Genomic DNA, 27,783 nt, shown 5'->3' with positions numbered 1-27,783 from the left:
AGCAGTTGTGTGGTGCCAGGAGAGGAGTCTGCAATCCTGAACCCAATATATATTCTAACTACTGAATTGAAAATTGGAGCTCCTCTTACTCAGTGGTTTATAAGAGTTTGGAGTGCTCAGCTCTGGCAAATGATGTGACAGAGTAGGTGGGAGCAGATTGAGTTGGTGTCTTCATGTCAGACTCAGGTACAAAGTAGGTGCCAAGTAGCTCAGGATCATTAAGATGTGGGTGTTTTTACACATTCCCAGCAGCAAAAGTCAGGCTGTACACACTCCCTCAGCTGAATATCCACATCTCCACTGACATGTTGGAAACCCAGAGGTGCTGCAGCAGTACTTGTTTATCACAGATCAAATATATAATCCAGGTTTTATATTATGATATAAAACCTGGAAGTGCTGATTGCCCACCAAATCCTAGCTATCACCCCTCCATGCAAGTGGAGCAGCTTTGCTGAGGCACAAAAGTTGAGATCACTTGCACTGGGCTCTCTACTATGAGCACTGAGTTTCTGGATGGGCTGACTGCATCTCCTTCTCCACCAAGGCTCCACAGCCAAACATCCACACAGTGTAACATAGGCAAATGTAGCCTGTGCTCCCAAAAAACCCTAAACCACCAAAGTCTTTCCCAGCTGATGGACCTTCTCCAGTGACTCAGGTCAGTGAGTCTATGGCTTCCTCCTGGTTTCCTCTAATGTGGAGGATTTATTAGCATCATGCCACGTTGCCATTACTCAAACCTTGCTGCAGTCATTCTCATCAGGGATGAGCTAAACTACTTCCCACAGCTACACAGCACAAGGTGTATTGACCAGACTGACTCTTCTGTTTCTTGCCTATCACATGCTTGTGTCCCAGTACAGGGAAACCCTGGCTATTACAGGAAACCAGAAAAGCAAATGCCTAAGGACAGATAAATGAATATTTAATTCAAACCAGCAAGATGTTGTTTGCAGTTATTTATTTTACTAAAATGGTTACATATGTTGAAACAAAGAAGAGCAATAGTAATAATGTTTGTTTTTCCAATATCATAAATAATTACTGAGTTTTCATTAGCTGTTGGCTCAGCACTGATCATGACTTTCGTTATTTAAAAAAGACACACACATAATTCATCAGAATTCGTGTTTTCAGAAAACTCTAAAGCAGCAGTAGAAAAAAAATAAATTAAAGGAAACAGTAACAAGAAATTAGGCCAAGTATTTCTTAAATTTAAAACCCACTTGATGTGTTTTACAGATTATTCTTGTGCTTTGATCATTGGAAAAGAGAACCATTAACAAGTTGTTTATACAATGGCTTGCCTTCTCCAGTTTTACTTCAGAGGAGTCCCCAAAAGTACCCTTTTTACATGAAAAATTTTGTTGTTTATACAGACAAAAACACTGAATATTCCTAACAGAAGAGTTTGTCAAAACCATGAATTTATTGTCACAAAATATTTAATACCAGAATAACTTATAATAGTATGAACAAAAGTGAAGTATTAACTCTCTGCTATTAGTTATAAACTCACATAATTATGCCAAAATCCAGTAAAGTATTAAAAATTAATGTCATGGAATCTTAGACACATAATGATGCAAGTCAGTAAAACATACTTCAACTGTTCATACAGTCACAACATACATTTCTTGCTTGGCACTTTAAGTCAATGCAAATCAGCAATTTAGAAAACAAAGTAAAAATATATATGTACAAAATATTTTCATATCAAATAATTTTCATTGTACACTAAATAAAACCAACAACGTTATGTTACATCAAGAAGTTTCCTAAGAAGTCACACCAAGGCTGATATTTGCAATGTGTCTTGACTATTTTAGTGCAACTGAAACAGCCTCTATTTGCAAGTTAGTTACATCATTAGCATAGTCCTGCTTCCATTGATGTGGGAGTTCTGCCATTAAACTCAGCAGGAGCAGAACTAAAGTCTTGTCTTGTTCATAGATGGCTCACCAGAAAGAGAAGCAAGGAAAGGGATAAGTAGGAAAAAACCTGACAGAATACCCACAGGAAAAAAATCCAAATCCTAGCAACAATCAGCTCTTTTCCAGTTTTCTGTAATGGATTATGTATAAATTGGTTTTGGCTTTGCCACTGTTTATTCAAGCACTGTAAACCTCATTAGACTATTGTTATATGACTTAAGAATAACTTGTACACCTCCAGATACAATTTAAAAATAACCCTGGTTTTATGATAGTTATTACACTCAATAGCATAGTCAATTTTAGAGACATGAAATTTAATTCATGATTGAGTATTTTTGTAAAACCCTCCTGCCTTAAATGCTGAGATTTTTCAATGTTTCAGTTCCTTTTGTGATTCTTGTTTGGGCTTTGATAGTTTATGTTATGGGCTTTTCTTACTGAAATGTGAAATGTCAATCAAATGCCCTCCTTTATGCAGTACATACAAAATAAAAGTGTTTAAATCACAATAAAGTAATAAGTTCCACCATGGAAACATTTCTGAATGGCACAATAGTTTTAATTTTGTACAAGAAGAAACCAATTTTACTTCTATCAAAACTTCAGTAAGTCACTAGTAAAGCTTTAAAATTATAGAAATTCAACTTGAATTTACAACTAGTCTGACTAAAACCTTTTCAACTAGAAATCTTTAATGAGCAACACAGCTGAGAGCATATGTATAAGTTCAAAATAATCTGAACAATTAACTTATTTCCTAAATTTGTGTGTTCTAGAGTATTGCACTTTTCAAAGGAATGATTTTGGTATTTTAATATACTGCATATACAGGTAAGAAACATGCATAACAACCTTATTGTCACTTTGACAAAACATACTGTACAATTTTTATAACACTGTTGATTAAAAAAAAAAGAGAGTGAGAATGATGTAACAATTTCATTAAGACTCGTCAATTTGTACAAGTCAAATAAGCACAACTCTCCAGGGCCTTCAGCAGTAATGTGTTTAGCCCTCGGCTGCTTAAGCCCACTTGGAATAATATACAAAGTTTAAGCATTATGGCATTGTCATTTTGAGGCATAACACTGTTGTACTATGCCCACGTTATAGCTTATTTTTTCAAAGCAAGGCACTTACTGTAATAGCAATGCAAACATCTTATGCGCACTTTGATTAACATAAAATAAGTTAATGCTTTGATAAAAACAGGGGTTTTATAATTTACATGCCTTTTATAGAAGCAGTTGAACACTTCATTTAATACAATGAAAACATCTGAGTCAGAAGGGACCTTAATTTTTTTAGCTGACCATTCTGTAAATGGGGACTTATTTTCCACATTTTCCTCCTGTCTGTGAATCTGATTTTACTAAAAACCAATCCAGTGAGGAAAATGTCTGTTTGATGTGAAAGAGAACCCTTAAAACTGCTGAACTAATGGCACTTTAACAGTCTTTACTTCTGATATATGTGATGATTTCTGAATGATGCAGCTGGTAGTTCCCTGCAGTTTATCCTTCCCCTGGGCAAGGTTCGTTAGGGCCATAGCTGCGTTGATCTCCTTCCAGTACGTCTCATCTTTGCTGGCTCCTTTTCTGTTAGCTGCACTAGATTCAAGCAATAACAAATATTTACACACACATCTCACACAGCTACATGCTATCAGGAAAACTGCAATTACAACGGTTTTGTAAAACTGTGAAGTCCCTTACTCACCTTTCACACTTATTTGGTCCACTCTCCAGATTTTCTGAAAACAGGAAAAAGAGAAGTCTATTTTATTTTAATAGTTTTAAAAACAAACATGTTCAGGGAATAGGCATACTGAAAAATAACCCAAGATTTATACCAAAATTGATATTCATTTAAAATAAAATCTTTGCTTTGACACACATAAAGGACCAGCTTCATGCAGGCATCTTCCTGGAGAAAGCTATACTGAAGGTGTAGCTGTTCTTGAAGGTTCACTACATTTTGAAGGGTAATAGAGAAGTTCTTCAAAATATATTTATGTTTTGAATACCAAGGCCATAAGGAATTGCAAAACCTAAAAATAAAAATCAGCTTCACTGCCTTTCAGTGAATGCCTTCTAGTATGCACTAAAAATAGGACTCTCATCCATGCACACAAAATGTGAGTGGGTTTTAATGTGCCCCTTGCCCAGGCAGTGCCTCAGTCACAGAGGAGGCTGAGGGGGACACAGGTAACAAGCACCCTGGGTTAACAGTCCTCAGAGATGAAATTGCATCACAGGCATAAACTACACTTCCTCATCAAGAGTCATATTTGTTCATTCACTAAGTCCTCACATCCCAGAGAAGCCAGAAATATTTACCAGGCAGAAATGTAAAAGCTTCATTCAGTGAGTTTGCTGTCCTGACACAGAAATACATTATAGAGAAACAAGAATCCAATGCCCAACTGCAGCACCTATGGAGAACAGTTCAAACCAAAGAAACAGCAAATGGCATGGGCAGGAAAGGCTACAAGACCCAAAAACCTCTAAACACAACATAAATCTCATAAAGTACTGTTCGCCTTTGCGAGGCCAGATTCCCAAATACAAATCAACCTTACTGCTAGATTTCCATCAGATTATTAATTAAAAGTTAATCTTGTCTTTAAACACAGATTCCAGTGGAATAACCCTTGGTAGCCCTCTCCTTAGGAGTAACCTCAGCCAGCAGCCCATTATCTCCTACAGCCAATAATTCAGCTTGGCTGCACAGCCCAGTACTTGGAGGTGACTGGAGACCACAGTCCTACTAAAGAACCACAGGGAGACCAGCTGCAGTTTCAGAGATCAGCTGTTTGCCAAACTGTTCCATCTAGCAGACCTCCATCCTTTTGCAAAACAGCTTTATAAATAAATGTTCACAGGTGACCAAGATTTATGTTTTGTTCCAAAAGTGCACTGCTTAAATCAGTATCTCTTAAGATCTCCAAGAACAACGCTTGAATGGGATTCAAGAGGGGAAAGACCAGCTTATGCAGTGGGCAAGGAACCAAGGAAAAAAAGAAACATTTGATCCAGAAAGAGGCACTGGGTGGCAATGACTTCTTCATGCTGTACTTGGCTATGAAGAATTCTTCAGTCCTGCTTCATTGTTTATTTTTTAATTAGAGACAAATTTCAAGACGAGGTTTAGAATGAATAGGTCAGTAGGTATAGAAATGGAAATGACAAGTAATAGAGAACATCACTGCCAGAGCAAACCTGGATATAAATACAGCTCTCTTAAGCATCTGTCACTTTCTTTTGCTGTTGGAAAATATTTCCTATGAACAAAAAAATTGCTTGTACAAACCTCTGAGGGAAGTAGGTGTGAATGGTGACACACATTCCAGTTCCAGCGTTTATTTGGAGGAGTATTTGCAAATATTTTTTACTGGTGTTAAGCCAGTTCTAAAAGCATCTTGCCCATGGTATATAAAAGCAGTAGCAAAACTAAAAAATAAAATCCATTAGAAAAATAGATGCCCATTCTTTCACTTTAGTGAAGATTTTTCCTATATCACACATATTTTATTATTCTGTTGGGATTTCATACTTTTTTCAAATCATTTATGTCAAAGAAACTCAAAACTGGGTTAAAATAAAATCATCACTGCTAATTTGCAAAGCTCTGGCTAATAACTGCTCTCAAAGCATGTTAGTACAATAGAGTTGAAAATACATCATTTCAAAGAACAGACCCTGTTTTTCTTGCCAAAAATCCTTTTCTGCTATATCAAACCTCTGACAGCATATACCAGTTTGCACTACCACAGCATCCAAGCAGCTCCCTTGTGTCTGAACAGCCCTTAGCAAAGGAAATAAGTATTACCATCTTTTTTTTTTAGTTGGGGATAACCACAGTGAGACAGCCAAAGACCTTTCCTTACGCTCGCCTTGACATCTTGCCAGTCAAACCAACTTGATGTGACTCAAAGCAAAAGTGGGGTTCACTTCACATGCCATGAAACTGTCATTTAAGTCATGTATCTTTGTAACGTTACTTGCCCCGACTCCATTCATAAAAAACAGACGTCCTCCAAGAAATGAGTTCAGCTGTTCTATTTAACACTGCAGCCCAATGTCCCTGAGTGCTGCTGCAAAGCCAAATCCCTAAATCCTGGTCTGTGGCCCCTTCCTCACACTTCTGTCCTTTGGACAGCATTATCATCCATGTGGATATGCTGAGAGCTGGATGGGGGAAGGGCCATATCTCTCCTTTGGCTATTCAGTATATCAATGATTCATATCTATTTTTATATAGAGACATTAGAACACTGCTAGTATAACTGCAGCCTTAATGGCTTAGCTCAGCCTGGAAGAAATGCAGGCTGGTCATGTCTGGCTCTTCACCGACCAGAGAAAGAACAGAGATGACAAAATGTTATCAAATGTATTAAAAAACCGCAAAATGGTGAGTCTTACCCAATATTTTACTTTTTCTTCATCTTTTGTAATCTATCTGCTCTGCCTCCAACTACAAATTAAAAATTTTCATAATTGAAGCTTTTGATATTTGCACAAGAATTGGAAAGTATATTTCCACTGTAAAACCAACATTTTGGTGAGATTGCTCCATGAAAATAATTAAAGAACTGCATTCTCAAAACAGAAAGTGTTCATTTTCTTGACCATCACATAACATGTTCCTAGATTTCATCTCTGAGGCAATGATGAAAAGGCAGTGGGGCTGGATAACCTCTCTGGAAATGGTGATGAAAGGAATGGAAAAATGATGGAGCATCCTGAATTCTAGGAAGTAGCTGAGGGCTCACCCCTGAGCAGGTGCTGATGGGCACTCCACTCACGACCCTCCCTCTACCACATGAGAAGCAGCACTTGAGGTACCAAGGCTGCACCAGAGCTGTTCTCTTCAAGCACTGTGGTTACCTTTAGTCTCAAACACCTTCAGTGGCAGCACCCTGGTCTCTGCCTAAAGTGTGGCTCTCTCACTAGTCAGATCAAGGCAAGCTGTCACACAAATTTTAATCCCTACAGATTTAGATCTGTGTGTCCAGTGACTCCTGGGAAAGCCAGCACTGAGGAATTATTTTATCTCACACTGTTCCCAAGACTCATTTGATAGCTTAAAAATGACATTTACCCTACTCCACACAGACAGGAATATATTTTAACAGCATGCAGCTGGCCAGCACAAATAATTTTCCTAAACAAACAACAGCAGCACTCAATAGCATATTTAGTAATTGAAACCAGAAGAAGCTGCCGCTGATGGTGTTTTGTAGTGTCTCAAAAAGGATCATGCTTCTTGTCAAAGGATGGTGGTAGACTTTCACCACATATTGAGATCCTATAATTAATCTATTTAATATTAAACATCAGAAATACCTTTTTGCTACAGGTTTGGAAATCACTTAAAACAGTGGTCATTTGCTTTGTAGCCAGAAAGTTTTAAACACTGTGAAAATGGAAACTCAATCATTTAAAATTAGGGGTTGTCATTTACACCTTACTTTCTGGTGCTTCATTCTGCTCCCAGTTGTAAGCATCCAGAGAATCAGCTTTTGCCTGGCCAAGAATGTCTCATTCTGCTCTCAACATCCACCCAAAAAACCCAGCAAGGCGGGATATTTGTTCCCTCTTGTTTATAATAGGAAGTCACTATAAATCACCTACCAATGGAATTCTGTATACCTTTCCATTAGTACGAGTTTTCAGTATACAGTTTACTGTAGGGCATAGTGCCAAGAGTGTAGACACCAGACAATACCAGCTTTGTGATACAGCATGGTATTTTTCAGGACTCACATCATTACTAATAATATACATGGCATCATTTTTTTTCACCATGAAATTTCTTCATAAATACTAACTGACTGATCCTGACAACTCTCTTGCAAGGCAGCCTCCTGTCCCATTTTAGCTGAGATGGAAATGAGTCTCAGAAGTCCAAAGTCAAAATACTGCCTATGTAGTATTTCGACTATTTCAAAAGCACTTAAGAACAGGATTTTCCAGGATTTCTCTTGTATTTCAAATATTTTCCTTTGTTCTTCTGCTATCAGAAAGGACCAGCCAAAGAAAATAAAGCCCAGTGTTCTTGCAGGCAAACCATCCTTAAACTGCACAATAGCATCTCTGGTGACATGGAGCTTGCAGCACATTCAAATATTTCAGAATAACTCAGACACTTCCTGTTTGCTGCACCCAGACTAATAACTCCTATATACTTGGACAACTTCAGGGGTATGCTAAATGTTAATTACAGTTACATTTTACAATTTGGATTTGAGAATTCTAACCTAAGAATAGGTGTGTGTGGTGGTATCTGCACCTAAGGCTGTGCTGGGAACAGGAAAAGCAGGACTGACCCTTCTTGTGGCACCATGCAGCCTCCACTGCTCCTGTGCTGTCCAGCTCAAGTGAGCCACAACAACTGGCTTAAGCCCTGCTTTGTGTTATATCAGGTAACACTGACAAAGCAAAGATGGCTTGAAACCAACAGGGGAAAGAATGTGTGAATGAGGGAGTGAGACAGAGAGGGAAGGGTACAGAACATTATGTAGTGGGGAAAAAATGGACATAGAAGTCAAGACACAGTAGGTGAGTCTCATATGACCGTCATATTTCTTGAAGCTACTTAAACATGTACAGATTCCTGATGAATTACATGTCTTCTATTCTTGCTTAAAATAGAGGGGGGAAAAAAAGAACTGCTGGCCTCAAACGGTGAACACTATAAAACATTTGTTGGTTCAATAAAAGGTCCTGTATAACTTATCTTCATTTTAAAATTGGCAACATTATTCAGTTGTTTCTCTCAGTGCCTCTCCTGAACTTTCTTTTGTTGGTTTTGGAGACTCTGGCTTAACATGTGTTGACCAGCATTTTCAAAACAAGCAAGAAGAGGAAAAAGGAGAAACAGGAAATAAACTGGAGCAGCTGAAAGAAAAATGAACATTACATGTGTGAGTAAATTAGTGGGGAGATAAAATATTTCTGTAGGTCATATATATACACCTTGACTCCTGTATTTTCCAAACCACACTTTCAGGGTGCATAAGACTTTCAGATCTCTGCTTCTCCAAGAACAGTTAGGTTAATTTGAGTTAATACTCCCGTGTTCTTCTGCATTGACACAGCTCCTTTACCCCTGAAGGATCCCAAAGTAAACCATGAATCACACACCACCACTAATATTCACCCACATCTGGGGAGGGAACGTGGCTCAGGCTGCCCAGCAGTGCAAGGGAGAGGAAACTGTAGCCCAAAGGAGCAGACCAGGGCTTTTGCTCTTATTAAAATGTCATTTAATCTTGGTGCAAAAACTGTAGCACCTTTTGAAAACAAGAAAACCTCAACTTCTCTGGCTTAAATTGGAGGAAGAAGGAGCTGGCCATCCCATATTTATATTTGCAGTCTCCCATTTTGAGCCTAATGTAACCAGACAAATGAGTTTGTAAACACGGGTAACTGCTCAGCCAGTGACCCACACTACCACAGGCTTTCCACACCCAGACAGGACTCATCCCACCCAGCAATGAAACTCCTAAAACCCTTTTCTTTTTGCACCATCCTCCCAGTTTCCTCAGGGACAGCAGACCTATTAAGGATGAATTATGGAGAAGTGCAGACAGGAAAGCTCATGCTGAAGAGACTCTAAACCGCAGAGTCTCCTACAGAAACATCCCCCAAACACGCCCTGGTGGCTGATCTCCTGCAGACTCCAGGCCATCTCCACATGGGACCCCTTCAGTGCTGTTCCCTGTGAGTCCACTCCTGCCCAAAGCAGCCCCTGGGCTGGGAAGGTCTGTGTGAAACCATCTGCTTGGGGCTGGCAGTGCTGCTGCAGCAGAACCTCTGGTGGAGGAATGAAGGTCCCAGCTGGAGTTTCAGGTGACCTGTGGCTGCAGACACAGCATGGCAGTGTGACCTGGGAGAGCACACAATGCCAATCACTGCTGGGCTGATCTCAGGGGCGTACTGGATTTCTGCTGACAAAGATTTATTACCATGTCCTTTAGTTGGGTGGGAGGAGGAAAGCTGTCAGAAGCTTGCAGGAATGAGCTCTGGGCCCAGGCTCTAGAGAAAGCTCCTTTTCAGCAAAGCTTTATTTTACTGTTGCTCTTTCTTCCAGGAGGAGGTTACAGAGCAGCTTGTAATGAAGTCACCCCCACAACCCTGTTACCTCACTCCTTTGGCTTCAGAGGGACACCAAGTATAATAACTGACCTGTCATCAGCTGTTACGTCCTTTCAGATGAACAAACTGCATAATGACAATTTATGTTCACAGTAACTACTAGAGTGAATATTTTTCCCTATTCACCCAGTGAGTTTTTTCTCAGGAACAGCTATAGCCCTGGTCTGACATCTTCTGTTAAGATCCATATGGTGGGTCTTGCCAATGCTAGAAACATTTCTTTTCCATCATGCCCTAGACCAAACCTTTTCTGTGAAAATATTTCATTGCAATTTGTTTCTTGCATCAAGCTTCACATACAAGTTTTAACTGTGAAGGACTGCTAACACTCAAGTTTTTTCCTGAATACCTGAGCATCCAGAGACTTTTTTATGTTGTGCAGCCTGGAGCCTGCTGCAGTGGGAGTAGGCATCTAATTACAGTTTAATACATGTGATTTTTATAAAATGAGTGTACAGGCCCACAGAGACTGAGATAGGTGTATTTTATAAATCATAAGAGAACTGAGCTTGCAAGTCTATATTAATATTTGCATTAGTAAGTGCACTGAAAGCCCCACATAATAGTAGGCATGGTGCAAATGGTCTTAGAATCTTGAATTATGCACATGAATGTAGGAATTTATAAATTAGCAAAATAGATAAAAACCTGGTGTAAATCACTTCATTGTTCAGGCTGTGACAGCTGACTCCAGATTTCCCCTGACCAGTGACAGTGTGTTCTCCTTGGCGAGATTCAGGACACTGTGTGATTCTTGTATTCTTAGCCAGACCTTAGCAGAGCCTATAATGGGAGCTGTGAGTGTTGAGGTGAACTGTTAACAAACTGATGGCTACATGGTTTTATTTTCTTTACAAGTTTGCTGCAAAGCTGACTGAAATAACTTTTTTCTCATTGAGCTGGCATGTTTCTCATTGAGTCGTGCAATGTTGTCAGATTCCTTGGTGACAGTCTCCCACATGCATTTCACAATGCATAAAGAACATCTGATTTAGGCTTCTTGTGTGTGTGTGTGTGTGTTATTTGGGAAGGGATTTACAGCACAGGCTGTGCTGACTCATCAGATGAAGTGGTTTGTCCTTCTGTTGCAAACCATTAGGGGTTAACTTTGAAAACCACGATAGGCAGCAGGTAAGGAGGAGGATGAAATAAAGAAAAGAGGAAAAAGGACAGGATGAAGATAAAAAAGAAATAAAGGAAAGACTGTGGGAGATGTTACAAAAAAAGAAAGCGACAAAATGGCAAATGAAGATTTACCAAGAAAAGGAAGAGTAAGGAATATAAAGGGAGAAAACTTGCCACTATGTCAACTTTCTTTATTTTTATTACAATATTATCCTTCTCCCACCCAGGAAAGTTGCTGTTGTGCAGGCAGGCACGTTCAGTCTTTCACTCTGGATCTAAAGATTTTAATTGGGAGCTCTTAAAGACTAAAATAAGGCTTTAAAAATAAAAGCTAAAGTCAAATGCAGCCAGGGTAAGCACTATTACACTCCAGCACGATTGTTTTTCATTAAAAAAGCAAGGTGAAAGGGAGGGTTTCAAAGCCATATTTCAACCCTAGGCTGACACGACAGCAGTAAAATCTGATTTTGTTATGCTAGTTGGCTGTGGGTTTGGGAGCAGACCCTATATATGTGGTGTAATGTTATGATATGAATGCATGCACACAGGATATTTTCAGAAGCTCCTTGCAGAATTTAGAGAAACGTGCCACCCGTTCCTGCAGCCCCGTTTGCAGGAGCCAGCTCCTCTCCTGTCCTGGGAGCCAAGCAGGCTCAGACACGGCCCATGCTGTACAAAGACAATTTAAATTACAAGTGCTGTATTTTCAGCAGTGGAGAAACTTCTCAGTGAATGCCAGAAGTGATTTCCATGCTGTGTTTAGCCAGAAGCATGGAGTAAAGAATGGGTAAGTCTGAGAGACCAAATTCGGTTTCTTTCACTTACCTGTAAGATAAAGAACTGACAAATATGGTCTCTTTAAACACAGCTTCTTCTTCAATACTGCATGGGGTACTGAAATGTGCACAATATTTACAAAAGAATCATAGAATATCTGGAGATGGACCCACAAAGATCACTGAAGTCCAACTTCTGCCCCTGAACAGGACAGCCCCAAGTGTCACACACTGTCCAATCATTTCTACAAATTCAGCAGGCTTGGAGCTGTGACTGCTTCCCTGGAGAGCCTGTTGCAGTGCCCACCCATCTGGGTGAAGAACTTTTTCCTAATATCCACATAAACCACCTCTGACACATGTACAAATACCAAATCCCAGATACCTAAGTAGTGTCCCAAACTTCCTGCGATCTGAGATCATAAGCACTCAAATTCAAGCAGCTTGTAAGAAAAGTGCATCAGCAGGGCTCCAGCCATCACACAGCCATAAAAATGACTGTAAGCTGCAAAAAAGCCTCATGGTAACCCAGACAACTGTTGCACAACAGATCCTGCAAATCCAGGGACTATATATGAAATTTAAAAGATTGTTTGTATCTCCAAGGAGATATAGATATTTTCAATATATACCTACCTGTATCTGCTTCTACATTATGTTTGCATAAAATTGGGAATGGCTAAGCAATCTGTCTTCACACTAAGTACACTATGAGATCCAGCAGCACAATCACACATGGCATTTTCTGTGATCACTAGTTCCTGAAGGCACATGATGGAGTTGTGCCAGGGCTGGACCTGGAGCAGTCGGTGCCACCTTTCCCTGCCCAGCCTCAGTGCCATGACACAGCAGCTCCAAGGCTGCTGCAGGAAGAGAAAAGACAGTCAGGTGGACTTACCACAGTAAGTAATCATGTTAGTGACTGACAGTCTCTCTGCTTGTGCTACAGGTTTACAAGTCATTCTAAGCTTTTCACAGGTGTTAGCCTGGGTTTTCAACTTCAGCATGGCTGAGCACTCACAAGTGCAAATGAAGTTAACAAGAGTGTTGCTTTGCATGCATAAAAAGCCATGAAACCAGAAGCATCCACAAGGTCTTATGTATCAAAAATCATGTTAAATTGTTATTGTTTGGTGCCTTACTTATCCATTTGTCAAATCCAACAGATATCTTATGAAAACACCTTAATTAAACTTTGAAAAGGCCCAGACAGAATGTATCAATTGGCACTGAACAGCACATCGTGAAATCATCCTCAGAGGGGCTCAGCTGTGCTCATGCTATGGATTCAGTGGTACATAACCAGCAGGGAGAACCCAATGAGGATACAAGATAGGTTTTGAGGCATCTTTCAAACTAGGCCAGGTCATGTATGTCAGAAAAGCATCTCTTTCCTCATCTAGCTCAAAATGTGAACCCCTTTATTCAGCATCCTGAGGAATGAACACAACATGCAAAGCTGTAGTCACACACCTCCTGACCTTATAAAGAATAATCAGCAGAAAGAAACTGCTGAGTGAGATGCAGGGGAAGTAGCTGCCTGTGGATTATTCTCATCTCCAGTTACACAAAAGTGATTTTAGTGTTTGATAGCATTATTTTTGAATCAACTCTTCAGTTTGTTTCCTTTGCTTTCCCTTGTGAATCTATTGCAGTCTCCATACTCCTGCTCACCACAAATTACACTACTATAATTTCCATTACAGGATATCTTTCCAAACCCAATATTCCCAGGCACCTTTTAAACAGCCCCTCAGAGATTCTAGTAAATTGAGAGGCATATCAAGAAAGGCTATGTATTCACTGAGAGATGAGAGGCAGTGCACCAAAAGGTGGAAGGCTCTTGGATCAGAATAGCATGTCCAGAGTCATTCAGGAAGATGTGCCTATTTGCCAAGAGCTTTTGAGTCAGAAATATCTTCTATACTCCAAACACCACCTTGTGTTTAAAATGGTTTGAGTCCTAATGCAGTCCAATTCCAGTAACCCTGCAGAAGAATCATACTTAGAAGACCTCAAAGCCTCTCTGGGCTATCATGGAGATTGGTGCAGTGTAACAAATCAGCCACACTGGGCTTCAATTCTCAAGGAGCAGCTAAACCTTAACACTGCAGATGCTCACTAATTGAAAGATGTAAGCGCCCTTCACAGCTGAGCCTTTGCCTAAGACAGATGAGGCTCCTGCACTCGAAGGAGCATGTGTGGGAGGTCCTGAAACAGTAGTAGCCCAGTACTTAACATTGCAAAGGCCTTGGATGTGAACAGCTTTGTGGAAGAAGATGAAATTGCTTCTCTGGCAAAATGTATGAAACCGTCTGTGATAACAGGAATGAGAACAGGGATGATTGAACAAATATTTGCACTGAATGCCTTGTCAGGACAGGGGAATTGCTACTGATATGATCTTCACTTTCAGTGTTACTGTTTCTGACAGTCTTACAGACCTTGCAGATGTTTATTGGCCACTAAATCATTCTTCAAGAATGTTGGCTCTGTTCCCAAACCTGAAGAGCCTGAATGTGAAGAGGTTTGTTATTCAACGCACACTGCTGCTTTTGGAGACAGTGATTTTCAAGAAACCAGCGGGAAGCATCGTCAACTGATAACAAGACAGGGACTGGATTCAGATTGCCCTGCTCTCCAGGGCTCAGTTGCTAAGGCAGGCTGAGTAAATGAGCCCCATGGAGCAGGTCATTGAGAATCCACGGGCAGAGAGCTCTGCCCGAGCCCTGACAGCAACAATGATGGACCTCAGATTGCTGCTGAGAGACAGGGCTCACCAGCTCATCCTGACCTTGGTGTACTGCCTGCTGCTCGTGGTGGGGCACAGTGGCATGAATTTGAGAGCCCTGTAAGGGTCACTCCGTGGTGCTGCCGAGAGCAGCTCTGCTCCTCTCACTGCAGGACACACCGCGAGGCTCATTCAGACATTCGCCATCCATCCCAGGAAGAGCAGCTCCCAAAGACACAAATGCTGAGCTGGGGAGGGCCCTGAGCCACAGTACCTCAAGGCAAACAGATTTGCTTTCAAACAGAGAGTTTCTGAACTGTGGGCAATGTGCTCAGGCTGTTCCTCTGAGTGAAGAAGCCAATTTTCTGAGATCATTGCAAACAGTTCTCACCTGAAAAAGCTACACTAGCTACTGGAAACTGTACCTAAATAGAGACTGGACTAATAATAATAATTGTGACAGTAATAATATATCTCTTTCAAACAATGAGTGATAAAAAATAATCAATTTCCTTTGAACTATAAAATTATTTTGTAATAAATTTACTAATAAAATTTTGTAATGAAATTATTAATTATGGATGGATAATGTATTATTATCACAGGAAAAATACACTATCCATAGATATTGAACATATTTCTCCCAAAAGGCACCACCACATTGATCAGTGGATGTGATCCAAAAGCAGTTAAAGCCAATAGCCTCCTCTAGAACCTAAATGAATTGCTGGCTATCAGTTTCCAAGATTAAAGACAATGCTACCTAAAGTAGCCCTTGTAACATTTTCCCCCGAAATAAAGTGAATACTGTTTAAAAATATCAGGTTAGCACAGACATAAAGAGCTTCAAAAATATGTAAGACAGCTGCAGAAAGTGATAATGTCATATTTACTACAGATTTGTTTTACATTAGCTCCTACGTGTTTTCCTGGAAGTCAGGAGATTTCTGACAAGGAATTCTCTCCTGCCCTATCACACTTAAAACACACATACATATTTATGGTAAAGCCCTATGGTACTTATGGTTAAATCAACGGACATATTTCAAAAATATGAATTTTAGTTCATTTGGAAGCTCTGTAGATCAAAATCAGCTCCGAAGCTTAATTAGCATTATAAATAATTGGTCTTTCCTCATGTTCCCATTAAAAAAATTTAAAAAATCTTCACCCAACATGGTTTGTAATGGGAAATTGAGAAACAGATATGTGAATAAAAATTTAGAAAATACCTACATTCATAGAACACAATTCCTTACACAGATGCAGTTGGAAATCACTATGAACTCCTTATTCAAGGAGCAATTAAATTATCTCAGAGGAATTCACACTTATAGATTTTTTTAATGTGCCTTCCCTGATCTACTTAGATGTTTTCCTAACAGTAAGCAGCATCTGCAACAATCACATATTTGTACAGATAGCCTTGCATTCTCACCTGCCTTCTAAGAATTAAAATCCTGAATTTCCACTTCTATAGAGAAAATCAACAAGACACAAAGTCACGGCTGAGACACAAAGAACATTTATACTTTTGTGGAAATAACTATGGTGAAAGGAAGTGAGATCCTTTGATCCCTTCAACATAGTTAAACTCGAGGTTTTAGGCTTTTGGACAGAGGATAAGAGGAGGACTCTCAGCAGACATGCAAGCCAGGCAGCTACAACACAAACTCTTTAAGCTCTCTGAACTGTTTCATGTTTTTTAATTAACTTGCTGCTATTCTTAGTAGTACTTCTGTTTCCACTTTTATAACAACAAAGGCTTTTTCTTTCTTTCTGCAAGAGCTTTTTATTTTTGCCCATGAGCCAAAGTATTCCCATAGAACAACTGCCTATACATCACAGTCTGTGAAGTTTATGGGGCTCTGCAAAGGCCCTGCAAAGCAGACACATCAAATCCCATGTGCCTGAATTCCTGCCCACTGTCCTTCTCCAACAATGGGCAAACAGACCTTGCACCAGCAGCAAATCTGTATTTGATAGTACAGATTCATCAGGATGCACAAAAAGACTATAGTGTTACTACAGTAAGTTATAACTATAGTTATATATATATATATATATATATATATATATATATATAGTGTAACTATACTGTTACTATAGTAAGGTGTTGGCAAAACCAGCCCCTCTGAGACCAGGTGGAGTGGCTCACTCACCCAGCTCATAGGCAGGTCTTGGCTAGCACTGGCAGACACCATCAACCCCAACTGCAACTCCAGGTTCAGCAAGTCTTTTAAAAATTCTTTCTGGACAGCACTTCCTAGAAAACTGCAGTCTCAGGTAGGAGCATCCTGAGAACTGCTCAAGGTTAGCATCCTGAAGGCTGCTTACCACCCACAGCCCCATCTGCAGTGACAGTGTCCCTTCCTCTCACACCTCAGACTGGCTGGCTGCCTCCAGCTGTTACAGCACAGGGTGAGTTCTGCATGAATGGTCCTAAGCTCTGCAATTACTATTTGCCTTGCCACCCTCAAACACCCAGAGACTCACTTTGGGGGCTTAGGTGATACCTGCCCCATTCCTTTATTTTTGTTTTTATAAAACTCATTAGCCTTTGTTGTGAAGCAGAGATTCCAGAATACAAACCAGGACACTGACACTGGGAGTATCTGTGAGTACCCTTAGATCCCAAGGAGGAGCTACCTCAGAAGAAACATCAAAGTGGCTAAAAACCTGGCATCAAGGACTTTTCCATATTATGTTGGATGATGTTAAGATGCCACATTGCTCAGACAGACCTGACAGGGAGCAGCACCCTCTTCTGAATTCTGCATTTCAGTAGATATCCAGTTCAGCCATATCCAGCAATTGCAATTCTCAATCAAAATTGCTTCAAAATTGTGTTGTCTTTTTATCTATCACATCGACCTTTTTCCACTTCCTCACCATTTCCAATTGGATCCTCATTTTTCATTCTCTGCTCTGACAGGGGAAGAGAAAACTGAAGCAAGAAGAGTTCTTTCAAAAAAAAGCTGAGACTACCTGGTGGGATGACACCTGGCTTGCAAAGCCCAAGTCACACTGTGACAATCCATCAAATACAAGGTGCTGTGCATGTCCAGCTGCTGGCATTAAACCCTTGCTCTGTAAGAACTGAGTAGAAACTGGTTATTGCTGCCCCTCAAAGAGGCAGACTGGGAAGCACAAAGACTTAGGGAAAGTTTCCTCTGGCCACAACTCTGTGCACACTTCCTACTCCTGAGTTTGGTATGTAAGCTGGTTTCTATAGAGCACTTAAAATGGAAAAAAAAATCCCTTTGAAAGAAGCGCCTTGAAACAGACACTGGCAATGGATGACACTCGCTGCAATTACTGAAAGACAAATTTTTGATCAGGACTCCTCTCTGAATTCTCTCCAAAGCCTCTCTGAGCTCCAAATGCTGTGACCTTTAAAATCAAGGGAGCAAAATGTTCTCTGTTCTAATGACTGGCACCGTAAAAGCAAAAATCCACACGTTAAAACTAAGATTTAAATTGTACTGTTTGGCAATAAAATCAGACTTGTTTCTTTTTGGGTATCAGAGGAAAACAGGGTCTGTATGAAAAGTTTAGAAGGATACTGTGCTTTAGAAAAATGGGAAAAAGTTATTAATAGGAGTCCTATGTTTTCAAGGATGATGAAAACAGTATCTAAATATGTACTGACATAAAATCTGCTGCCTACATTCTCCACTTACTCACATAAAACATAAAAAAGTGCATTTATGTTTTAAGCAAACAATAGAAAATTTTCTCTGATTATATGATGAAGTTTCAGATGAGTTTACAGCTCTGTTGTTCTTGTTCTCATAGATACATGCAAGAAACACTTCTGTACAAAACGTCCCTACTTTCCAAGCAGCAGAAAGGATGCCCTCCTTTGGACAAATACACACTTTTTATTTATTTGGAAAAAAATATTAAAATTAAACAGAACAAATTTTCAATCAACACTTGTTAATTTGAAACACTAAAAATTCTCCCATATTGAAAGCAGATTGCTCTAAAAAAACATTCATTTTCAAGGTCATAACAGTGCTGGCAGAACTCAAAAACTTGTAGTCCAACTTGCTTGTGTTCAGCTGTGTTTACTTAGTCTCAATTTGACAAAAGTCTGCCTCTGATTATACATTGCAGTCATCTGCCCACAGATAAATAGATATTACAAAATGCTTGGAGGGAATGACATTTGGCTACCATTATTTTTGGAATAATTTACCCAGCATCCTGAACTTAAAACACCAAAATGATTCATAACAGTTTCTGGACCCAAGTATTTCCATTTAATAAATAAATTTACCTCTATGACCTTTGTGGACTTTATATTGTATGTGTTATTAAGATTAAAAAAAAAAAAAAAAAGAAAAAAGAAAAAAAAAAGCAGCAGTAATTTATTGTTAAATATTCTGTATGCTTGGGAAAGGTGGATTTACCAGAATTCAGACCAGAGGCAAACTTGGTTCACTCTCTCACAGCTCAGAGCCTGCTGTAGTGGGGACTCTGACCCAGCCCTACAGGACACCCCACTCCATCCCACCTGCAAGCACAGGGGCATTGCCCAGCTCTCTGCAGAGCATGCAGTGGGAGCTCTCACCAGCAGAAACCATAACAGCACTGCCTGAGATAGAAATGGGTTTTCTATTCCAAACGCACCCACCTCAAATGTAAACTTAATAGTTCCCTGCCTAGTATTTTTAGGAGGGAAAATTAATACATATTGGATGCCAAAATGAAATTTTGTGTTATCTGAGGGAAATAGTTGTTTCATTACATCTATGGAATATCTTATATTTTAAAGGACACCTGCAGTGTTTCTCTGATGTGGAAAGAAATTTTGTCCACGTAAAGATACTACTTGGTCTGGGCATTTTGTGTTATAAATTATCCATGAATAAGGCGAAAAAACTTATGAATAAATTATAGTCCCTACTCTCATTCCTTCCCTGATGCCTCTTCCTAATTCTCTCCCCTCCAATTAATCACCTCTCAGTTCCCCAACTTCAACTACCCCAAGCCATGTTTATAGATCACACACTGGAAGTATTGAGGGCAATTCAAAGTCCATGAGTTATATTGTTACTGCAGCACATTTAAAGTGGAAAATGTTTGCAGAGCGTGGTGATGGATGGAGGAATAAAGCTAGACCCAACAGAGTCAGATTAGTTTCTGTAAAGTTAGTATGCTTTCAAAAACGTCTCTTCAATTAGAACACCAAAATTAAGAAAGCCCTTGATGCAATAGGAACCATATGTGTTTCATATACCCAGCTTCTCTAACATAACATCTAAATATTCAGTTTAAAGAACATTAAGAGACTTGTTTACAAAGAACTAGTTTATGTGTTTACAAAACTAGGCTGAATATTTTTAGATGGAACAATTACATACAAGTTATTTCCCCTCATTTTCCCTTGTTTCATGAAGGAATATTACTGTGAAAAAGGAATGTGTTTTCAGTGTGGACAGCTGGAGGTACAGAACACAGATTTCTGTCACGTGGAACAAATGCAGCAAATTCCTTCTTTACAGGGTGTTTCCTTACAGAGATTAAGTATTAGTGTTCATTACACTATGATGCAAAGCCCCACTCATTCAGAAGTGTGCTAATGACCGTGACCCAAAGAAGAGTTAATTCAGATGGAATCCAGGAAAATGAGGCAACACAGAAAGCTCATCAGCAGTCCAATCACATGACAAAATGCGAAGCATCTCCAAAGCCACTTTCTGCCAAAAAAAGAAAGGCTGCTGCAAGAAAAATACTTTCACAGCTTGATATCTGGGTCTTGTGACTGCTATCCAAACAAGGAGTAAAAGTGGTACTATATAATATGGCAGGGTAAACAGAACCACCCACTCACCATCACCAACCATGTTTTTAATTCAGATAAATTTTGTTTCTTTAAAAAATGACGGGGGAAAAAGAAATAAAACCTTTTGCTGAACTTGAAAATTATATGTGTAATTATCAGATCTGGCATGACATATTTTAGGTTCATATATACCATGAACTGTATAGGAATGCATGTTTTGACATGCAGGCTCAAGCAACCAATCCATTCCAGGTGAAGTCCTTTCTACTCTACTGACAGATGCTTGTCTTGGAGGAGCACAGAGACACTGCCCCCAGCCAACTATACATTAGGTTAAGAAGATTTCTCTCTGTAACTTACAGATGATGACTTGAAAAATTTTCAGAGAGAATATCTGATTTGAAAAATTTACAGAAAGACCAGACTTAAAAGAAGTTAAAACTTCCAGGAACACTGGGCCAAGGAAGCCTCCACACTTGGCCAAATTGTCTCACAGTAGCCTGAAAACTACTTACAGTTTTCAAAACAGGTCTTGGTGGAATCCGCCAAAGTCTGGATTGGGTATGATTAAGCCAAAGTATGGGAAGTATTCTATACTTGTGTGTCCAGCTCAGTCAGGGATTGCAGATGCACCAAGAGACTGGGAAATTAATAACCACACACCTCACACAAATAGATGCCTCCATTGCTACCACCACTGCCACCAGCACTGGAGTATTTCCCAGTCCCAGACTAAGCTGTGGTTTTGCCTTAAGTTGTGGAATAACAGTTTGGATTAATTTGCTTTGTATCCCAAGCAAGATCATACCCTTTTCTGGAACTGTATTTGCTCTTAGTCTGTGCAACATAGAAAAAAATGCCAAGACACCACAACTGGATTCAAAGGTTCCTTCCAAGAATGGTGCCAATTACTTGGATGCTTATCTACCCTTGTTTTTCAAACACGTTGAAAAGGAAAATATCAAACTTCTAAATTTGGACGGTTAAAAATGCTGCTATCTCCTACACTTCTCTAATTTATTTTAGAACTCTTCCCTGTTACACTCCAGATTCCTACCATTATTTTCATACCTGCTTCCTCAGTATTTTATCTTCTTGTCTTCATCCCTTTGATCCCTTTTCTTTCCTTTTCCTTGTTGATCTTGTCCTTAATCTTGCATTCCCCTTTCCGCGTCTCCCAGAATTATCTTCTCTTTACAATCTTCCAAAACTTTCTGCTCTTTATTTTCCTACCTGTATTTATTTCCTGGCTCTGAGTTTTTCTTTTCCCCTTCATTCCCTATCCTTTCTTCTATCTGTTCCCTCCTAGAGCTAAAATGATACTCCAGCCATGACCTACCTGAAAAGAGAGTTACATCTTTTAAGTCCATTGTCAGTACTAAAGGGATGGAAAATATCTCAAAATGAGCTAAACGACTATTCCAGTCACTGTCCTGGACAAACAAGTGTAACTCCCATCAACAGCTGGAGAAGTTCAGCACCTGAGTCAAGTTATTTCCCATTTGCCACCATGACTCTTTGGCGTGGGAGTCCTGCTATAGCAATCTGTCCTCACACTAGGGCACGGAGACACAGACAGAATTTCATGCAGTGGCTACAGGCTGCTGGTGATGAGAAAAACAACTCTGATAATGTAAATCCTTTCTTCGCTCTTAACTGAGAACAGAACCTAACTGAAGTGAAAAATTTGTTGAAACTTTAAAAGTAAGGAAGAGACCTGTATAAACATGGACATAGCTATGCACCACTTCACCCTGGTATTCCTCTGGATCTCTAACAGAACATCAAAACATCACAAGAAAAGTTCCTTGTATAGCATGCATTGTGTAATCAATATCATGAGTAATGAAAGTCTTACTCTTGGCTTCGGTTAAAGTGGTGTAACATCCTGTGAAAGAACAGAATTACCACACAATTAGGTCAAGAGGATAAAAAGACTAAGAAGCATTCTCTCCCTGAACTTCTTGAGATCTGCCCATCAAAACAGCAATGTTTGCTTTTCAAGACAAAACAAGCTAACAGAAACATGCACTAGAAATCATCTTTATGGCCAACACTACAGACAAAATACCAGGGAACACTTTTGCTTTTCATGGTGAATAAATTGCCCCTGTAACACTTCCCAGTCGAAAGCCCAGTTTCCCCTCCAGCTGGTGCTGCCTGGACAAGCTGGAGCTGTCTTGTGCATGGCTCAATCCAACTTGCACACCAAATCTTACAAAATTTTCTGTTTTCTTTGTCTCACTCTTTTTATATTGCTCTGGTGGTTTTCTCTGTGTGTTTTTGTTGCTGCTTGCTTCCCACCCTTACCACTCTCCAACTGCTTGCTGGGCAGGCACAGCAATTCCATGTAAGGAACGCAGGAAAGAGAAGCATTCCTTGATTTTTCTGTGCGCAGTAACTTGCACGACATTTGATCATAGACAGAGATTAAGTCATTCATGAATAGGGCCCAAAGGGAGGAACAACTCCAGAAAAACAACCCTTCACTGTTAGCGAAGCATCCAGGACTCCACAATCATTACTGCCACACTTACAGTTCATAGCCTATCTGGCAAAGCAAGGAATCCAACTGCAGGCTCTGTGGTTTAAATAAAATGTATCTACAGCAGCTTGGATCAATGTTTAAAAATGTTCCATGTTGTTTTAGTCCAAGGACAAGCTTTTAAAATTAAAAGAGAACTTTGGCTTTAATTACAGATTAAAAGTGAAAGTTGTTTTAAAAGAATGCATATTCTAAGAACAGTAATAGAAGTTATTTAAAATTAAAAACTCATTTTTCTCTCTCCCAGAGTGTGACAAGTCTTCTTGCAAATATTTAAAACACAAGTTTGAAAGCTATTAATTTGTGGACGATATTTAGGGTGCTTCTGCCTTGCTGTTGTGAATCTTTGGCAGAGCCCAACTTTTTCCTACATTTATACTTTCAATCTAAAGTAAGTGTCAGATTTTGACACATGTTACAATGGCCAAAAAATAACCACAACTGTAACTTGTACCTCCTTTTCCCCTAAATTTTGTCACCACATATGTGTGATGCAGCAAATGTCTCCACCCTATACATAAATGCAAAGGGTTTATTCCAGAGCAGCTACAAGCAATGTGATCCCACAGTGGTTAGGTGCTACAATGGAGAAGCTGCTGCTCTTGGGATGATTTTCAGCAACAATTGCCCATCTGAAAATCATTAGTGCATAGCAGTGGATTTTCCACATGTTCATATGCTGGACAAGCAGGTTGCCCTTGAAGTATGGTTCCCCAGGGGAAGAAGGAAAACCCAGAGAAAAGTATTCTATTGTCAGATCATGGTTTCACTAGAGCCAGACAAAAATATGGTCAAGCATTCACTTGGCTGCTCTGCTGGCAAAACGATAGGGTACTGAAATGGAGACAGCTAATGAGGAAGGCAAAGAATGAATCTCAGGAAGAAGACCTTAAAGGAGTGCAGATTTTTTTTTTTTTAATTTAAAAATAGGGGTAAGTATGCAATGTAATGACTTTCAGATAATTGACCTTTACTTTTATAAGGTCAAAAAGGTTTAGAAAGGGTAGTATTTTCCCAATAAAATATCTCATCTTTTAATTCAGCTGTGTTTGAAGCACCAATAAGAAAGTACTGAAAGAACCCAAGTAAAAAAGTCTATGATTCTAACTAGGCAGTATTTGTTATTTAATGCCCCATTAATCGATAATTTGGCTTGAAGGAGGAAAAAAAGTTGGCAAAAGGGAATGGAATTCTTTAGCTCCTTGTTTTACTTAAGAAAAATTCCCAACGGGCTTCACTTAAACAAAGAACTTTAGTTTTCCACTGGAAAGACAAAGAGAAAATCTTGGTCTAGCATGTCCTGCCACATGCTTTAACTACACAGTAAAAGAGTATGTACTTGGATCCCAGGCACATTTCAAAAGTGTAGTATTTATTAGCTGCTCTGTTGCCAAGTTCCACTATTATCATTTTATTATAACTAAGGTATATTTTTACTAACTATATTATATTTAGGTTTTTAGTTTAAGCATTTGAAGGTCTTGGAGTGTCACGTACGGATGACATACAATATATCAAAGCTCTCTGTTGATTTTCTCCCTCCTTTCCTCTCCAAACAGTTATCCTCTATTTGTGAACTCAGGGGTCTGATTTACCTAAACCCATATTCCAGCTGTAAAGATATGCAGGGGCCAAGGGAGCAAAAGCCTTGGATGAAGAAGAGCTCTCCAAGATGAAGGTGAGCCCTGGGATAACTCACTGCACTCATGTCCCTCACACCCTGAGGGGCAGGACAAACCAGCTCTCCCCAACACCTCCTTCACACACCTTGCTCCAACACTCGTGTCTCACCCTTTGCCAGCTCACCTGGACCTGGTTTTTGCTGAGAGCTCCTGTTCCCAGCTGTGCCATGGGCTGGAAGTGTTACATGGTGGGACACGAGCTCCCCACAGGTAAGGGGGGGCAGGGGCCAGCAGCATATGGGGAGTTTACCTCAGAAGACTCCATGCCTTCTGTAAAATGATTTTTGGTCCTGCGGGGGTTTGGTGCCACTGTCTGGGGGCTGTCCAGACACAATGGAAAGATGGCACTGCCACGAGGCAGGAGAGGGTTTTGGTGGGCTCACATCAGGCTGAGTGCTGCCACTGCTCTGGACAGGGAAGGGGTGTTTCTGAGCAGCCATAAAGCCCAAAGAGAGATGTCAGAGCTCCCCAAACCTCAGCAAATGCAGCAGTACCACAGCACTGAATACAGCCTTTATTTTCCCTACTTTGTACAAGGAATGAAGGATGAGGAGTACCCAAATAGGAGCACTAACATTCTCTGAGGTTCACAGTCTTTGATGTGTGAGCAAAGATCCCAATGAAAGCAGCAGGAGCTCACAAAATGAAGTTTGGAAAGCTTTGCAAACACATGAACACTGTGTGTCAAGTCATGTAGTATGCTTTGGGGCCAAAACACTCAAAACCCAGATCAGATCTTGGCAAATTGGATTTTTGCACTTCCAAAGTGTTGGTTTTAAAACATCTGAGTTTCTGTGCCTCAATTATCAAGTGAAGATAAAGGCCCTTTGAGTTGGGTATATATATAATTATTGGCCTCTTCTGAAATAAAAGGGAAGAGAATCAAGGGTGTGAATCTGTATGTTGAATGAGGTATAGAAGAATGACAAATATTAAGGACATTTTCCCTATAAAGATTCACAGCAAATGTAATAAACACAAATTAATGCTTATGTGCACTTATAGCAAGGAGAAATTATCACTCACAGTCTTGTTAGACAATGAGTGAAAACAGCAGTAGAAAGGCTGGGACAAAATACTAAAAGGAAAACAGGTTTATAAAGACACCTGCCATTTTTATTCATTTAAATGTTTAAACAAACATTCCTTCTCATTGGTTTAGACAGCAAAAGAAAAAAAAATCCTTTGCATATAACAAAGGGTTACTGGGATCAATACCTGTAGGTCAGCCTTGTCTTCCCTGCTGACTTCTGTGAAAAGGATTTTCAGCTTTGCAGGGGCAATCTGCAGTAAGCAACTCAGTGAGGTATGGGATTTGAAAGCAAGATATATCATTGTTTGAGGACAATACAGTTGGGAGCCTCTTTTCCTCTGTCTTTGTAAAATTCACTGCCATGGTAAACTTGTGCACAGCAAACAGGAGGAGAATGTGCTTGAATTCCACAGATATCATCACTGTAATAGAGCACTAAGGAAATATGTGTGCATCTCTGTGTATGTATACATATGAAAGATTTTATGTCTTACACACTTGAATCTCAAGTTCTGGCCAGAGCAAGACAGCTTTTTTGGCTTCTCTTCACTTCAAAAAGTGCCACTAAATATCCAGCACTACTGAAACTCAACAAGTAGGAAGCCCAGAACTATTGTAATTATGATGTCACAAAGTGCTCCAGGCTTCACCCAGCACCCCTGCTCCCCCAGCAGACATAAATTTCACAGGCTGCATGTAGCTCTCTCTGACACTGCTGGCACAAACAGTGCTGCAGACACCCAGAGCTTCCCTTGATAAAGGAACAAAGGCTGCTGTCTTCTGGAGGAAGCTCCCATTTGAAGATGATCCCAGGGAAATGAATTTGATGCAGAAATCAACAGCTATGCCAGCTAAACAGCACGAGAGGGAGAAAAGCAGGACAATGAATTTTAGTGTGCCTGTGTAATGGACCATCCACCAGCACAGTGCAAAGCTGCCATAAATAATCACTGGATTTGCACACCAACTCTGGAACCTGCTCCCTGAGCAGCCACCAGTCCAGACTGTATGGGACAAAGGCAGATCCTGCTCCTTGGGGTAGAAAGAGCAATTAGACAAACAGGGACCTGGGAGAAAAACCTCCCTGAAGTCAGGGGCCGAGACAAATCCTCCAGCACACCAAGACCTCATTAAAACTGCCCGCAGTGTCTAGCCCACAAAGTACATCCAGTGCAAGGAGTGCAATCCTGCTGCTGTTTTGCAATGCATTACAAAATACCTTGGCTAGCAGAAAGAATTTGAGGCAATTTGCTCCTGAAGAGCCAGGTCGTGAAGAGCCTGCATTTTTCCAGCAAACTGGATTTAAGTTGACAAATAGTAACAGAATAAAAAACAAAAAAGCCTGACAAAGTAAGGGGAGATGGAGAAACCGACAAGGTTTAACTTGATCTTCGAGGGTGTAAATCTGTCAATACCCACAAATGACCACAAGGCCACATGCCAGTTTTCACTCTGAGATACCGTAACTAAGACATTTGGCTGGTACCTCACATTGGAAAGAAAGTTTTTACATTTAGAAATGTAAAACATTGTAACATTTAAGGAATTTTGGCTACAGCCCACTAGCCAGCCTTCCCCCAGCCTCAGCTAAGGGATTATTTTGAATGTTGCTTTGCTTTTCGTGCATCTGTTGCCTAAATCAATGTGGAGGCATGAGGGAGGGACTGAAAATTGGCTCTAGGAATAGTGGTATATTTTAGTGTCATAACTGAGAGTCTTGGCAATCCCTTTTAACTTGAAATGTCAGTGCCATACCAAATGATCTGGTCATCATAACCTCAATTTCTGGCCATCACTAAAAGAAGAGAGATAGTCTCTGACATCGGGTTTCGAGGCCACTGTGAAAAACTAAGGAAAACAGATTTCATGGCTTATTGGAATTTTGCTTTACCTATTTTTGTGTTTCTTTTCAGCTGTTCCAGCTTCAAATGTTTATCTGATCTCTTTCTGTTTGAATTGTTTTCCATTTTTCCATATTTTCTACAATGCAGTTTA

General features: G+C 39.9%; 1 protein-coding gene across 3 annotated transcripts in view; it reads right to left on the bottom strand.

Moving 5' to 3' along the window:
* Positions 1–947: 947 nt before the first annotated feature.
* The window catches only part of MKX (mohawk homeobox), a 48,655-nt gene continuing 21,819 nt past the window's right edge, over positions 948–27,783 (bottom strand). For 2 of the 3 annotated variants that reach the window (XM_079299641.1, XM_079299645.1), the window contains 2 exons: positions 3,660–3,693; positions 948–3,550 (listed from right to left, as the gene is read on the bottom strand). In XM_079299641.1, coding sequence (XP_079155767.1) covers positions 3,364–3,550; positions 3,660–3,693 — 221 coding nt within the window. In that variant the 3' untranslated portion in view covers positions 948–3,363. The remainder of the gene's footprint in view (positions 3,551–3,659; positions 3,694–27,783) is intronic. The other variant, XM_079299642.1, reaches the window with a different exon arrangement.

The sequence above is a fragment of the Erithacus rubecula genome, assembly GCF_903797595.1.
Source record: "Erithacus rubecula genome assembly, chromosome: 3".
NCBI lineage: Eukaryota > Metazoa > Chordata > Aves > Passeriformes > Muscicapidae > Erithacus > Erithacus rubecula.
This window is presented reverse-complemented; position numbering and strand designations above follow the sequence as displayed.